The sequence below is a fragment of the Prosopis cineraria genome, unplaced genomic scaffold (genome assembly GCF_029017545.1).
Source record: "Prosopis cineraria cultivar Desert tree isolate PC_DT_omini unplaced genomic scaffold, ASM2901754v1 PC2, whole genome shotgun sequence".
Taxonomy (NCBI): domain Eukaryota; kingdom Viridiplantae; phylum Streptophyta; class Magnoliopsida; order Fabales; family Fabaceae; genus Prosopis; species Prosopis cineraria.
Window position 1 is genome coordinate 43,393,896 of NW_026555333.1, and position 15,613 is coordinate 43,409,508.

Genomic DNA, 15,613 nt, shown 5'->3' on the forward strand with positions numbered 1-15,613 from the left:
AGTTTTGGAATTTTTGAATTTGTCAATATGGTATTCAGTTTCAATTAGGGCTTGGCCTCTCTCTCTCTCCCCCACGTACTTCTTTGTTGGTTCAGTTTCCAAGAGGATTTCAAATTTTCAATTGTGTTCGTTCCAATTATCTTATGGCGAAGGATGGCTGCCTTGCTCGTGTCACCGCTGGCGTTGCTGTTGGTGGTGCGGTCGGCGGCGCTGTCGGTATTTCATTTTATTTCCTCTGCTTTGATTGCCTTCCTTCATTGGCTTCACCATTTTGTTCAACTTCTTTTTCGTCTCCTTTGATGCTTTATGGTTCATCTAGTTCTGCTTCAACTTTTAATTGATTTGTATTTTTTTTTCTATTTTAAAAAAATTAGTCAGCTGTATTGGAAAATCATTGCCTTTTCGTTTTGTTTTCTGTGATTGTTTTTGGGTCATCGGGATATGGCTAGCATGTTAATTTTCTTTTGTTGGTGTAAATTTCGAACTTAAATTGTTCGAATTAATCTACTAATTTGATGCTTAAATTGTTTTTTTTTTTTTTTTGCAGAGTCATTCATCCTTATGATCCTGGAATTTTAAGGCTTTAGGCGTTTTTATTTATTTATTTGTTTGTTTATGGCTGTTATATGGTTGGACTAGATAGCTACTACTCAAAACTGACTGTTCATTCTTGTTGATTTCTACCTAAGATGTGTTAGTTATTGGAGTTTATTTTTGATTTTTTTTTTTAAATTGTTTCATTCTGCTGACGGCCTGATGCTTCGCGCAGAATGCTTATGTTTAACAAAATTTACTGATTCTCTTTTCCGTTCAGAGCAATGTCCAATTGCATGTCTCAATGAAGTGTTAGCTCGTCTCTTTTTCCATATCCTCCTTCATTGGTAGGAGATCTTGCAATAGGAGAATCACATAGATTAGAAAATTTTCTTTGATTCAGGAAGTAGTCTTGTTCAACATTTGGATTATAAACTCTTCTCTGTCGAACATATAATTTTGAAATTCTTACTATTTTGTATTTCATCTTTTTGGAGTTGTGAAGAAATTACTTGATTTAGCTCTTTTCTCTCTTGCGCTGCTTACCATGCAGGACATTTATGTATAGTTAGACTACCCAAACAAACAAATTTCTGCCGAGATTGTTTCATCTTTCATGCCTCTATTCCCTATTACTTTATTATCACTTGTTGTGGTGCTCATTTGGTTGATCCAGGATCTACGATCTCAAGCCTTAGGGTTTGTTCAATATGAAAGCAATTATGTTGTCTTTCACAAGGATTTTATATAGGACATGCCCATTGTGATCTTTTGATTCTCTGTTCAATCTTTAATGTCGCAGTAATTAATCATATCAAGCTTCAAACCTGTTTGATTGATTAATAGCTTTCAAATATTATAATTATTCTTAATAGAAGTCGAGGGGACTGAGGGAGTGAGTGATTCCTCCCTCAGTGCTTTGCATCCTGTTTGGTACTTAGTACTGGATGTGCATGCGTTAACAGTAAATTTGGCCTCAGTTTTTAATCCAGTTGAGGCACACTTATTACTATTAGCTGTGAGTATGGATTTTTTGAATCTTGATCTCTAAACTTTGCATGAAGTCCGAGTACCTTTGGCTGGAATGTTTCTTCAAACACTTGAGATTTCCAAATTGGTGGTCATGTAAAACTTTGCACTAACTACTAGAGACTTTGGAGTTGTCTAACTCATAAAAAGCTTTAAAATCACATGCTACCTAGCTATTACATCATCACATGCATTAACGGTTTTCATTAGGTATGTTTGACCTGTATTTTAAATTTTTACATACTTTAAGTAATTTCTCTGCCATTTTTCAGGTGCTGTTTATGGGACATACGAGGCTATTAGGTATAAGGTATGCTATATGTTCGTACCCTAATAGTTTATGTGTGGTTTCCAGTTTTGTTTTCCTTATAGACAAGTTTGTTCTTGTCGAGGTCAAGCTGAGTCTTTGCTGTTCCTTATTCCTTCAGTTAGATGGGCTCGGTTGTGGGTGAGTTCGTTCTGTTTTACAAGTTACACAGACCACTCTGTCTATGAATGCGTTTAGCTTAAATGTTTGATCAACTTGACCTTTGCTACTTAATAGAGCCCAACTATGAAAGCAAGCCCTTAGATATGTTTTTGTGTGTTAAGGCAAACTCAACTGAATCGATCCTCTATTTTGTAAAAGTGATAAAATCAGTTCAATTTGATTTTGGTCCAACTCAGACAGAACCGAAGATATAAAATACTCCTAATTGTCGAAGACCAGTAATTTATAGAAAATAATTGTTTTCTCATTGCAAGACCAAAGCAGTAATGTCTCTATTTATGTCAATACCATCATGGTTGTTTACAATTGTATTTATTGAATCGCACTATATTGGGAGTAAAAATCAATTCCTTACTTGAGGCTTGGTTTGGATGGAGAGAAAAGTGAGAAGATAACAGGAAGGAGAAATTTCCAAAAATGGTAAATTACTATTTTTGGGAGTTTTCTCTCATAGTTTTCCTTCCTCCCTATTTTTCTCCCAATCCAAATTAAGGGTTAGTGTTTTATTGGGCTGATTTTTTTTTTTAAATTAAATAATGCGTGTTGCAGGTACCTGGAGTTTTGAAAATTAGGCATATTGGACAGACCACACTGGGAAGTGCTGCAGTTTTTGGTCTTTTCTTGGGTGCTGGAAGCTTGATACATTGTGGGAAGTCATACTGAATACTGAGGTCATGAATATTTTCCGCTTCCCTATTGACAGAGGCTTGCTTATGAGCTCAAATCTGGCACCCATGGAAAGTCTTGGAAATTTGCTCGAGTTTTATGGAGCCTCCCATAAGGTTTAGTTGCACCTTCTTGTTCATTATGATTTTTTTTAATTTTTATGTATTTATCCTTTGATGGTGCCCTTGAATTTTCTTTTCAAGAGCTTTCTATGTATTTTTGATCCAATACTCTTTCCTTTCATGGTGATACTGTAGTTCTTTGCAGTGAAAAAAGTAGTCTGTGGGTTGCACAGTGTATATGCCTCAACTGTGTTTTGTTTGCTTATGTGGCAGAATGATGAAATGAATAATCCTGTAATGATAATCCGGGTGTTGTTGACTGCAAACGAGATATATCATGTGAGTAATAATTTATAAATTCTCAAAGATTGTACCAATTCTTTAATCATTTAAATGTTTTTAAAATATGCAAAGGATCCAAGTATGATTTTTTACAATGATGGTTGCAATCTTAGCTACACAAGTGGCCAGGGAATGGAAAAGTAAAACTTATATGAGAATGAGAAATAAGGAACTCATAAAAAAGTTAATACTAAATTAGAATCTCATGATAACTTAAAATTTTCAGATTCAGTACGCATTTTCTTGTATTTTACTATTGAAAATCTTTCGAAAATTCTGATTCAATATTGACCTTTTCATGCATGAAGTCTTTGTAGGTATGTAGCTTACGTGTGTGTTGTCTACTAAGAAGCATAAAACATGACTATGTTCGCATCATTTCTCAATAACTTAAATGTAAATTTGATACAATCCATTGGCTATGAATTCATGGTATGTAATAATAAGAGTTAATCCAATTAGTAAAATTTAATCCAAAGTTTACAAGATTAAATGTTCAAATCCTGTTATTACTAATATAAGTTATGCTATGTTTGACATGTACAATAAACTAATAATTGACAAGGTCGAAATGGAAAGAGAAAAAGAATCAAGAATAAAGTGCATTTGATGCACAAGACTATTACTAGGGAATCTAATTCAACCAATTTTTTTTTGAATACAATTCCATTATATTAATTGACGATGGAATTTTGGGAGTTCCATAAGCAGGTTTTTCGCCTGACATCTTTGTTTATATTTGTTTGTTAATTTACATTATAATTAACCCCCGTTGGTCTATCATTTCATAAATAATAATATAAAATTTATTCTTATTATACGCTCTTATACTTTCTTTAATTTTTATTATAAGACATTTTTTAAAAGAAATAAAATTTTATTATTAGTAGGTCACTTGATATAGTATTAATTAAGTTTTTCCAATATTACTTATATTTAAAGTTTTTTTTTTTTTCATTTTCAAGCATCTTTTTTATTTCAATAAAATAGTTAGTGTTGCTTTCTAGCTAATAGGCACGGATGGACTAGAGATCTTTGCCTATTTGACCTTACAAGAAATGGCTCAATATCAAGTCAAATCAAGAACCAAGCAAGATGTCAATAGACTCTCTCCTATGTGAGAGCTCGTTCTGTTTTCTCCTTCTTTCTTCTTTGATTCTCTAGTGATTGATGGTTACGTTAGATTGAATTGCGTCCTTAATTCTGTGATGAAATTCTAGTGATTGCTCTTAGAGGTTATGTGCGTGCTTGCGATGGCGTTAGGGTCGGGATCTGTTGAAGACTCTGAGAAACCATTGATTTGGAAAGATGAGGAGGTTAAGCGTGTTCTGTTAGGATAGGTTCTCTGCACTAAGGAGGTCAATCATCCTACAATGGAAAGGATGATTAGAAAGGCCTAGAATCTGGATGAAGGCCTAGATATTATTGAAGTTTTAGATAATGTTTCAATCTTTAAATTTGCTGATTTTAATGAATGTAGCAAGATTTTAAGAGGTAGACCATGGTCTATGAATGGTCATCTTCTTAATTTGCAGGAGCGAGAGAAGTATAAGTTGGTGGAGGATTTTGATTTTAGTAGGGCACCGTTTTGGATACAGCTTCATAATGTGCCTTTAGAAGCTATGAATATGGAGAATGCAATTATGATTGGTAATCATATTGGTGAGGTGGCGATGGTTGAGGATCCAATCTGTAATAAAAGAATGTTAAGAAGTTATTTGCGCGTTCGTGTGGTTATGGATCTGAGGAGACCGCTCATCTTGAGGTTTTGGATTCTGAAACCTAATAATGATAAGGTTTGGATGTCGGTGAAGTATGAGAAGTTGACTAACTTTTGTTTCAAGTGCGGGAAGCTTGAACATAAGCCAAGAATTTGTGGTTCTGTGAGGTTGATGTTAGTGGTGAATCCTCTAGAATCTTGTTATGGTGCTTGGATGTCCACTAATCAAGTGAGGAATTGGGAAGAAGCTCTGGTATTAGTTTGGAAGGACTGGGCTAAGGGAGTAGATATTGAGAGGAGACGAAATGAGATGCGGTGTAAGAAGATTATGAATCAATGTACTGTTAGTGCATATAATGATGATGACTTGTTTATTATCAAATCTTCTAGAGCAAAATACTTTGGGAAGGAAAATATTGTCAAAAATATGGAGGATTGGAGAGAAGGGAAGAGGATAGCGAAAGAAGATTGGAACATTTATGAGAAGGCTGTTAAAGATGAAGGTTAATGTACTGTAGATATTTTAAGTACTGGGCCTAGCAAAGAGAGGAGCATCTTGTTACAAGATCTGCATGTTAGGCTTGAGGTTTTACACATTAGGGATAGTAAAGTTTGTGAGCTGCTTGTGAAATTGGATGAGGCGGTTGGTAACAATAATTTGAGTTGTACTGTTATTATGCCTTTTGCAAAAGAGGAAGTGCAAGCAATGGTGTCACAGTTGGATAATTTGGGCCTAAAAAGGGGTGCTGAGGTTGAGATTGGGCCTGTTACTATCAAGAGAAGGAAAGTATCTATAGAGCAAATTAGTCACAGTGCTTTTATGATAGTCTTTATTGAGAACTTAAGACAAGTAAAAAGTAGATTAAGGCGTGGTTCTGGTATAAGGCACAGATCATCAGGATCAAGAAAAACTTAGGTTTTGAACAAAGTCTAGGATGGGGAGGATGCAATTATGGTTGGTGATGAATCAGGTAAGACCTTGGTTTCACTTTTAAGCCTCGTGAAGATGGTAAAGTGGGTTCTATTTTTGCTGAGAGTGTTGGTGGATGGCCTTCAATAGCCACTGAGGAGCCATGAAACTTATTTCTTAGAACTGTTAAGGTCTGGGGAGAGCCCTAGCGGTCAAAAATTTGAGAGATTTAGTAAGATGGAATAATCCCTCTATTATCTTCTTAATGGAGACCAAGATGTACAATAGGAAAGCTATTCGTATTCAGAGAGGTTGTGGTATGATGAATGAGATTTATATTGAGCCTGATGGTTTATCTAGTAGTCTACGGGTATGGGTGAATGATGATATTGATTTGTCTGTGTTGATGTCTACTAAGAACTTGGTGCATGTTGAGCTAATCTCTAGTTTTATTCCTTCACCTTATTTTATTACATTTGTATATAGCCCTCCTTGTGAGAAGAATAGATTGATTGTTTGGAATAAATTAAGGAGACTTGCACATGATGTGAGGGGGAGTGGTTGGTAGTTGGTGATTTTAATGATTTAGCTTCTCAATTTGAGAAGGAGGGAGGTAAGCTGAGATCTATAAGGAAGATTTTAAATTTTTAGAGTATGATTTCTAACTATGGTTTGATGGATATGGAGTTTCAAGGTTCTAGATTCATATGGTGTAATAATAGAGACGAGGATGCTGTTATAAGGGAGAGGATTGATAGAGCAATGGGGAATGTGGGGTTTAGGGAGACATTTGAGAAGGCAATGGTGTTTCATACTGAACCAATTGGTTTAGATCATCATGCTCTTGTTATTGATTGTTGTTTTAATGAGCATAAGATACCAAAGGTCTTCAGATTTAAGCTGAATTAGATTTTACATGCTAATTTTTTAGCCATAGTTAGGTTGGGGTGAAATAAGGTGGATGGTGTTGTTGATTCGAATGTAGTGGATTTTGTTAGAAGATTCAATAGATTAAGAGAGTATTTCCTAATAATAGGAAACTTATTGAACAATTAAGGAAGAGTTTGACTGAGTGTTAGGAAGAGGTCTTAACTGATATAAAGATTAGAAGAATTAAGGAGTTGACAAGGAGTATTGAGGAGGTTTGGGATAGGGAAGAGAGATTTTGGTGGCAAAGGTTAAGGGTACAATGGCTTAAGTTTGGAGATAGAAATACTAAATTTTTTCACGACACTATTATCTGTAGAAGGCAAAGGAATAAAGTTTTGAGATTATTGAATAAAAATGGGGTTTGGTTGGAGAATCAAAGTGATGTTGATAAGGAGTTTAGTGAGTTTTATAGGGACTTGTTTGTTGTCACTGAGTTAAAGGGGGTTTACATTATTCTGTAGTATGTTAATAAGGTTGTTTCTGATGATGATAATGCCTTATAATCCAAACCTATTACTTATACAGAGATTGAAGAAGCTGTTTTTCATATTGGTGTGGATAAGGCTTTAAGGCCTGATGGTTATTTTGCTGCATTCTATCAACATTCATGGTTTGGAATTAAGATTGAGGTTTGTAATATGGTTTTGGAGTTTTTTTGGTGGCTGCTATGAGATTTGTGAACTTAATAAAATGAATATTATGTTGATTCCTAAAGTTGAGAAGCCTAAAGGGGTTAAATATTTTAGACTTATTGGTCTTTGTAATATGTCATACAAAATCATTACTAAGATCATGACTAATAGGATGAAATTATTGATGGACACAATTATTTCTCCCAGTTAGAGGGCTTTTATTGCAAGAAGACAGATATAGGATAATGTAATCATTACTCATGACATGTTTCACTATTTGAAATGTAAAAAAAAAAGGGTAATAAGTAGGAGTGTGCTATGAAGGTTGATGTGAATAAGGCTTATGATAGAGTTGAATAGGGCTTCCTTAAGGTGGTGATGTTTAAAATAGGGTTTTGTGCTAAATAGGTAATTTAGGTAATGAAATGTATTTCTTTAGTGGCTTTGAATCTACAGGTTGTTGGTAGGACTGTGGATTCTTTTATGTTAAAGAGGGGTTTAAGGCAAGGAAACCTTTGATCTCCTTATCTCTTTATTACTGTTACTGAAGTTTTTTTCTTATGATTCAGCATCATGTGAATTGTAAGGAGTTGAAGGGTATTAAGATTGCTAAAAGGGCCCCAATGTTATCCATTATTTTTTTGCGGATGATGTGTTATTTTTTATCCAAGAAAATAAAGATAATTGTATATTGTTGAAGAGGATTTTTGTGCAACTTCTGGTCAAAGAATTAATTTTGATAAGTCAAGTCTTTATTTCTCTACTAATTCTCCCTAGGAAATACGAGATGAGATTGTTGATTGTATGGGGATTAATGCCTTTGAACAACCTAGGAAGTATCTTGGTCTTCCTATGATTGGGGTCATTCAAGATCTGTTGCGTTAGCATATGTGAAGGATAAGATTGGCTAGAAATTATAGGGGTGGAGACAAAGACTTCTTACTTTTATTGGGCATGAAATTTTAATCAAGGCAGTAGCAAATTCTATTCCAACATACCTTATGACTTGTTTTTTAATTTCCTCTTAAAGCTTGTAAAGAAATTGATAGTTTGATTTCTCAGTTTTAGTGGGGTCAGAGTAAAGATGGAGGGGGCATTCATTGAAAGAGTTGGAAGCACATGTCTAAGTCAAAGGCTAATGGTTGAATGGGCTTTTGAAATCTTCATCATTGTAATAGAGTTCTCCTTGCAAAAATTGCTTGGCGGTTGCTTCAAAGGCCTTAAGATTTATAGTGCAGGATGTTGAAAGGTAGGTATTTTTTTAATACTAGCTTTTAAATGCTTTTAAGGGCTAAAAAACCTCCTGGGTATGGGTTAATATATTGAAAGGTAGGAGCTTATTACTAGAAGAGTTGTGTGGTATTGTTGGGAATGGTTATGAGTTTAGAATTTGGGGTGATTGTTAGGTTCTGGGGTTGAAGGGGAATAGGTTGCATTTATTTTGTTGATAATGATGTTGAGAGGAAGATGAGGGTTGTGGAGTTGATTCAGGATGGTAGTTGGGATTTAAGCAGTATTAATGATAAGATTTCCAATGAGGAAAGGGAGTTGATTTTGAAAATTCCCATTCCACAAAGATTTGTGAAGGATAAATGGCTTTGGTTAGGTTGTAAGGGTAGTGGTTATACTGTTAAGTCTGAGTATAAAATGACTAAAATGGATATGCCAACGGAACCAAGTAAAGATTTAAGCACTTCTAGCAGTATAAACAAAGCATTGTGGAAAAATATTTGGAAGATTACTGTTCCTCCTAAAGTGTAGCATTTTCTATGAAAGATTTTAGTTAGGGCAGTGGCTACGAAGGAGGCTTTGTTTTAAAAAAGTGTGCGAGGGATCCTTTATGTCTTATCTGTGGTGAGGATGTAGAATCTATTGAGCATCTTCTTTTTTTTTGTGCCTGGGCTCAAAGGTGTTAGTTTGGTTGTGTCTTAGGGATTCAATTCAATGGTGAAGGTGCCTTTAGGGTGGATGATTGGTTTTCTTCGATGATTGTAGGTGGGAAAGTTTTGGATGCATATGGTAAGTCCATTTTAGTCACTATGTGTTGGTAGATTTGGAAGAGTAGATGCAATTCAGTTTTTGGAGAGGAGGTGCTAAATGCTAATAAAGTAGTAAAACTTGTTAGATTGCAAGTGGATGAGTTTTGGAGTTTGAAGGCTATTTCTGACCCTATTAAATGTAAATTTTTTCCTGAATCAATTGTTAGGCAGGATAAGTAGGTGCCTCCTGGAGAGGGTTCTATAAAAATTAATGTTGATGGTTCCTTTAAAGCCAAAAATGGTTCTGCAAGTATTAGGTTTTTGTGCAGAGGTAGCAGAGGTGAATTTTTAAGGGCTTTAAGGAGGAAGATTGTTGCAGATACCCCATTTATGGCAGAATGTTTGGCTTTAAAATTTGCTATGCTGGAAAGGCATCAATTTTATGATTTTCATATAGTTTTTAAAACTGATTGTGAAAGCTTGCTGACAAAGTTGATTGGTGGGTCATCTGGAGGTTATGAGTGGCATAGTACAGACTTGTTGTAGGAGCTTCTTGAGTTGAAAAACTCTTTGACTAATGTTTCTTTTACTTTAGTTGCGCGTCACGATAATAGAGTTGCTAACTGTATAGCAGTTGGTGCAGAAAAGGGAATGTTTCAACCTATTTGGTTGATGAATGCTCCATCCTCTTTGGATCTTTTGCTGAATGAGGAATCTATTGATAGCAAGTCTTTTAATTTTGTCTTTTCTTCTAGCATAGATTGTAGAATTTTTGGTTTTAGTGATGTTTCTTGTTTTGATAAGGATGGTATTGGTTAATTTTCTTAGCTAATACTATTTTTGTATTATTCTGTTTGTTTTTTCTTGGTTTTGTTGTGTTTTTCTTTTTTGTGAGTTGTGTTTTAGTTTGTGTCTAGGTTTTTTTTGAGTGTTTTCTTTAGCTTCGGCTATTGGTGTTTGTAATTGCTTTTTGGGTGATTAAAAATTTGTTTTTTTTGGGCAAAAAAAAGAACCAAGCAAGATTAATAATTATTTAATTGAAATAGATTTGGTTTAATACCAACATCTAAAAGTAATAATTGCTACAAAACAGTAATAAATTGTTCTTCCTCATAAAATAATAACCAGAGATAAACTATATTAATGCTTCCTTCAATATCCCAAAAAGTGACCAATAATGGCTAAAAATATTCAATTGCTTTCTTCATTCTTGCTCCCATACCTTGCAATGCCACGATTGATGATGTTGATCATAGGAAAACATTTATCGTCTACATGGGCTAAATCATATTTAAGCCTATAGTTTTAGTTGGCAGAATAAGGATGGATAGAGTAATAAGAGAGATTTTTGGTACTTCATATTGACATGTTATGAGCTATATTGTATGAAATTTTTATGTTATACCTGAATGATTCTTATGAACTCACTTGTATATTGGTTGTATAATTGTGTAGTTGTTGTTTGTGCATGTATGGTTAAACTTTGGGTTACTGAGATATTAGTGCTCACCCTTTCTTTAACATCTTTCAAGAGAAAGCCTAAGTAAAAATTAAGGGAAGACACCGGAGGAATGAGCCTTTAGCTTTTGTACTCCTCACAGGACATGCGGGATTATATTTACTTTTCGTCATGACTATAAGACCTTTTGTCATTTTTAGGCTATATTTCTTTCATTCTATTTGCTTTTAGTTATTAGACAATAGCTCACCATAAACTGGCTTAGATTAAGATTTTTAGAATTTGGTTATATGTTAAATTATGATGTCACAAAAAAATATGCTTTGAATTAAATAAAGCGGGTGTAACCTTTGTTCTTCAATAATTGTTTGCTAAGTATCTGGATAGTAGGACAGGGTGTTACATTTTTGGTATCAGAGCTCGATTGTTCTATGGCCATTTTGTTGTTTGACTTTTCTTTTGCACTTAGAAGTCATAGCAAGTAAATATTAGCATGTGTACTTTCTTTTTATTTGAGTATAGATTTACATAAAATTGTACTTTTGTAACTCAAATCTTCTTCATGTATTTATATAAGAGTAAAGAATCATGGTGAATTGTAGAGCTAGCTCAAATCCACCTCCACCTTCACCTCCACCTCCACCTCCACCTCTACCTCCCCAAGATCAACCTCCACATGAAAACAATGATGCTATCTTAAGAGAGTTAAGAGATCTAGTCAAGAACATAGGTCAAAAAGTGAATAGATGTAAGGAGGAGATAGCTGTAATGAGAGGATAAGGCAAGAACCATATCAGAGAGAATGGCCCTATCAATGAGGAGGCCAGTGATCATCATTCAAAGGATGGCAATAAAATAAATTAATTGAGTAGTAATACGGGAGTATGCCCTCTGCCTCAATTGACCAGTATCACACAAGTTTGGGAAATCTTTCAAAAATTTAACCCTTATATATTTGAAAGTAAAATGAATGCAATTGAAGCAGAGGAATAAGTGAAGCCACTAGAAAAGATTTTTAGGGTTGTGGAATGCACTTTGTCATAAAAGGTGTGAATTACTGAACAACTGTTATAGAAAGCAGGCTAGTAATGGTAGGATAGCACCAAACTTGATAATGATGCTGACATTACTTAGGAGGAGTTCAAGAGAAAGTTTTTGTAATATTACTATCCTACTTCTTAGAGCAGATCAAGCAGCAGAGTTCCATGCTTTTAAACAAGGAAATTTGCACAAGGAGGAATTCATAACTTGTTTTTTTGGAGTTGTCCAAGTACAATACCTATCTCCAAAAGCACCATGATCCTAAATGGAAAGCAGAGTGATTGTTGAAAAAGACTAGGCTAGACTTGTTAACAGCATTAGCACTTTTTCAAATTGAGAATTTTAAAGAGATGTATGACAAAATATACATCATTTTTAAGAGGATGAGCCAAAAAGAGGCCGAGAAAAGGAAGAATCTCAAGTTAGATCTACCCTATTCTGGAGACCTACTGGGGGCATCAGTAAGAGGAATAGCAATAATGCTAGTGGTTTTAAAAACTGGCTAAGCCAACCTCCAAGGAGTCAGTTTAACGGCCTTCCAAAAAGCCAATTCAGTAGACCCTCAAGGAGCTAGTTTACAGGGGGACAATATTCTTATAAGGCTTTTACTACTCCTGCAACTAGTACAACTAATAATAAGAGGTTTGGAAAATATGGAAGGATACATTAAGGAAAAGCTTAATCTGTTTCAAGTGTGAGAAGCCAGGCTACATCTCCAGAGTTTGTGAAAAAGGATTGCGAAGAGCCAATGATGTTAGGACTATAGTTCCTGGTAAGGTTTTCGCAATATCATAGTAGGAGGTGAATGAAGCACCCAACCTCATTAAATGTATTCTCAAACTCTAAGGTTTTGAAATTAAAGCTCTTTTTGATTCGGGTGCAACCCATTCCTTTGTGTCTGATGCTTGTGTTCTACGAATGAAATTGCATGTTTCTAATCTATCATTTGATATAATTATTTCTACACCAGCCGGAGCCTCAGTTAAAACTTCCTGACCTTCTTTGAATTGTATGCTTCAATTTGATAGTAGGACATCTACCATTGATCTGGTTTGCCTACCTTTAAAGGGTATTGATTTAATAATGGGGATGAATTGGTTATCGACAAATAATGCCATTCTTAATTGTAAGAGCAAGACCATTTCTCTACCAATCCCTTCTATATATCCTAATAGACCATAATTATTATCTTTAGTACAAGTAAAGAGGTATATTTGTAAGGGTTGCCAGGCTTATATGATTTTTTTTCTCAGTGCAAGCAGAGGTAGAAGAAGGAGTGAATGAAATTGTAGTGGTAAGTGAGTTCTCTGATGTTTTTCCTAAGGACATGATAGGATTACCTCCAAGGAGAGAAGTGGAGTTTGCAATTGATCTTGTGCTAGGAATGGAGCCTATATCTAAAGCTCCTTATCGAATGTCTCTAACAGAGTTAGCAGAACTAAAGAAGAAGATCGAAGAGTTGATGGAGAAAGGCTTTATTAGGCCTAGTGCATCTCACTAGGGATCACTTGTATTATTTGTAAAGAAGAAGGATGGGAGTATGAGGTTATGCATTGACTACCTTACTTGAAAAAAGTTGCCATAAAGAATAAGTATCCCCTTCCTCGAATTGATGACCTACTTGACCAATTAACATGAGCATCAATTTTCTCTAAGATTGACCTGATATCAGGTTACCACTAGTTACGAGTTTGAGTAGAAGATATACCGAAAACTACATTTCATACTAGGTATGGTCGTTATGAGTTCTTAGTCATGCCTTTTGGATTAACCAATGCCCCAGCTATTTTCATGGACTACATGAATCGAATCTTCAGGCCTTACTTATATAAATTTGTGGTGGTTTTCATTAATAATATCCTCATCTACTCTAAGGATGAGGAAGAACACAGGGAACATCTTAATTGGTATTATAAGTGTTGAGGGAGAATAAGCTCTATGCTAGGCTATCCAAGTGTAAATTTTGGCTAAAAGAAGTGAAATTTTTGAGTCACATTGTGTCAGCCGGTGGGGTGTTTATAGACCCTGACAAAGTGAAGGTAGTATTGAGTTGGGAAAGACCACAAAGCGTAACAGAGATAAGGAGTTTTTTAGGTTTGGCAGGCTACTATAAGAGATTTATTAAATGATTCTCACAAATAGCCATGCCACTTACTAAGTTGATAAAGAAGGACTCTCCATTTGTGTGGAATGAAAAGTTTAAGTTAGCCTTTCAAGAACTTAAGACCAAGCTGACTATAGCACCAGTACTTATGATCCCAAATCCTACATAAAATTTTACATTGCATACAGATGCTTCTAAGAAAGGCCTTGGGTGTGTATTAATGCAAAATAGTAAAGTCATAGCCTATGTATCAAGACAATTAAGACCACATGAAGAAAATTATCCTACACATGACCTGGAGTTGGCAGCAATAGTATTTGTTTTAAAAATCTAGAGGCACCACCTCTATGGTTTGCAATTTGAAGTCTTCAGCGACCATAAAAGTTTAAAATACTTATTTGACTAGAAACAGCTTAATATGAGGCAAAGAAGGTGGATCAAGTTCTTAAAGGACTATAATTATAAGTTAAAGTATCATCCTGGAAAGGCTAACGTTGTTACAGATGCCTTAAGTAGGAAGTCTCTCCACACAGCTCAATTAAGTGTTCATAAGCAAAAATTGTTAGAGGATGCCCAGAATACCCTTATTGAGATTTCAGGGATGATTACTACCATGGAAGCACTAACAGTGGAAAGTATGACCTAGAAAGAGATTAAGTTAATGCAATTGGAAGATGAGTTCTTATTGGGGATCATAGAAAAAGTTGAGGAAGGAAGGGGGAAAGATTTTAAGGTTGGAAATGATGAAATCTTAAGGTATAATGGGAGAGTATGCTGGCCTAATGATAAGGTGTTGAGGAGACTTATATTGGATGAAGCTCATAGAAGTAGGTATACCATTCACCTATGAGAAATTAAGGTGTACTATGATTTTAGAAAGGATTGGTGGTGGCCAGGTATGAAAAAGGAGGTAACTAAATTTGTCGCTTGCTGTTTGACTTACTAAAAAGTTAAAATTAAAGAACAAAAGCCAGCAGGGTTATTGTAGAATCTAAAAGTTTCGAAGTAAAAATAGGATAGCATCTCTATGGGCTTTATCACGGGTTTACCTAGAACACTATTTGGCTATGATTCCATAAGGGTAATTTTTGACAGGTAAACCAAGTCGGCTCACTTTCTAGCTATCAAGGTGAGTGATCCACTTGAGAAGTTAGCACAACTTTATGAGGATGAGATAATTAGGTTACATGGGGTACTAAAGAGCATTGTGTCAGATCAAGACCCTTGGTTTTCCTCAAGATTATGGAGAGCAATCCAGGATGTTATGAGGACTCGATTAAATTTTAGCACTGCTTACCATTGTTAGACTAATAGGCAATCTGAGAGGACCATTCAAGGACTCGAGGATATGCTGAGTGCTTGTGTGATTGAGTTGAAAGGGAGTTAGGACCTGCACCTGCTACTTGCAGAGTTTTTCTATAACAATAGCTTCCACTCAAGTATACAAATGGTGCCTTATGAGGCATTATATGGGAGAAAGTGCAGATCTCCTCTTTGTTGGACAGAGCTGAGTGAATGAAGCTTGTTAGGCCTTGATTTAGTGGACCAAACTACTCAAAAGATTGAGATGATCAAACAAAAACTACTTATAGCTCAAAGTAGATAGAAAAGTTATGTAGACAAACGAAGGAAACCATTGGAGTTCATGGTGGGCGACAATATTTTCTTAAAGGTCACACCTATGACTGACATCGGAAGAGCAATCAATGCTAAGA

General features: G+C 35.1%; 1 protein-coding gene across 1 annotated transcript; it reads left to right on the forward strand.

Annotated features, from left to right (window-relative positions):
- Positions 1–3: 3 nt before the first annotated feature.
- Positions 4–3,028, forward strand: LOC129303403 (uncharacterized). Its single transcript, XM_054942693.1, has 3 exons — positions 4–216; positions 1,836–1,873; positions 2,603–3,028. The coding sequence occupies exons 1-3, from the start codon at positions 144–146 to the stop codon at positions 2,714–2,716; spliced, it is 225 nt and encodes a 74-aa protein (XP_054798668.1). The 5' UTR covers positions 4–143; the 3' UTR covers positions 2,717–3,028.
- Positions 3,029–15,613: the final 12,585 nt, after the last annotated feature.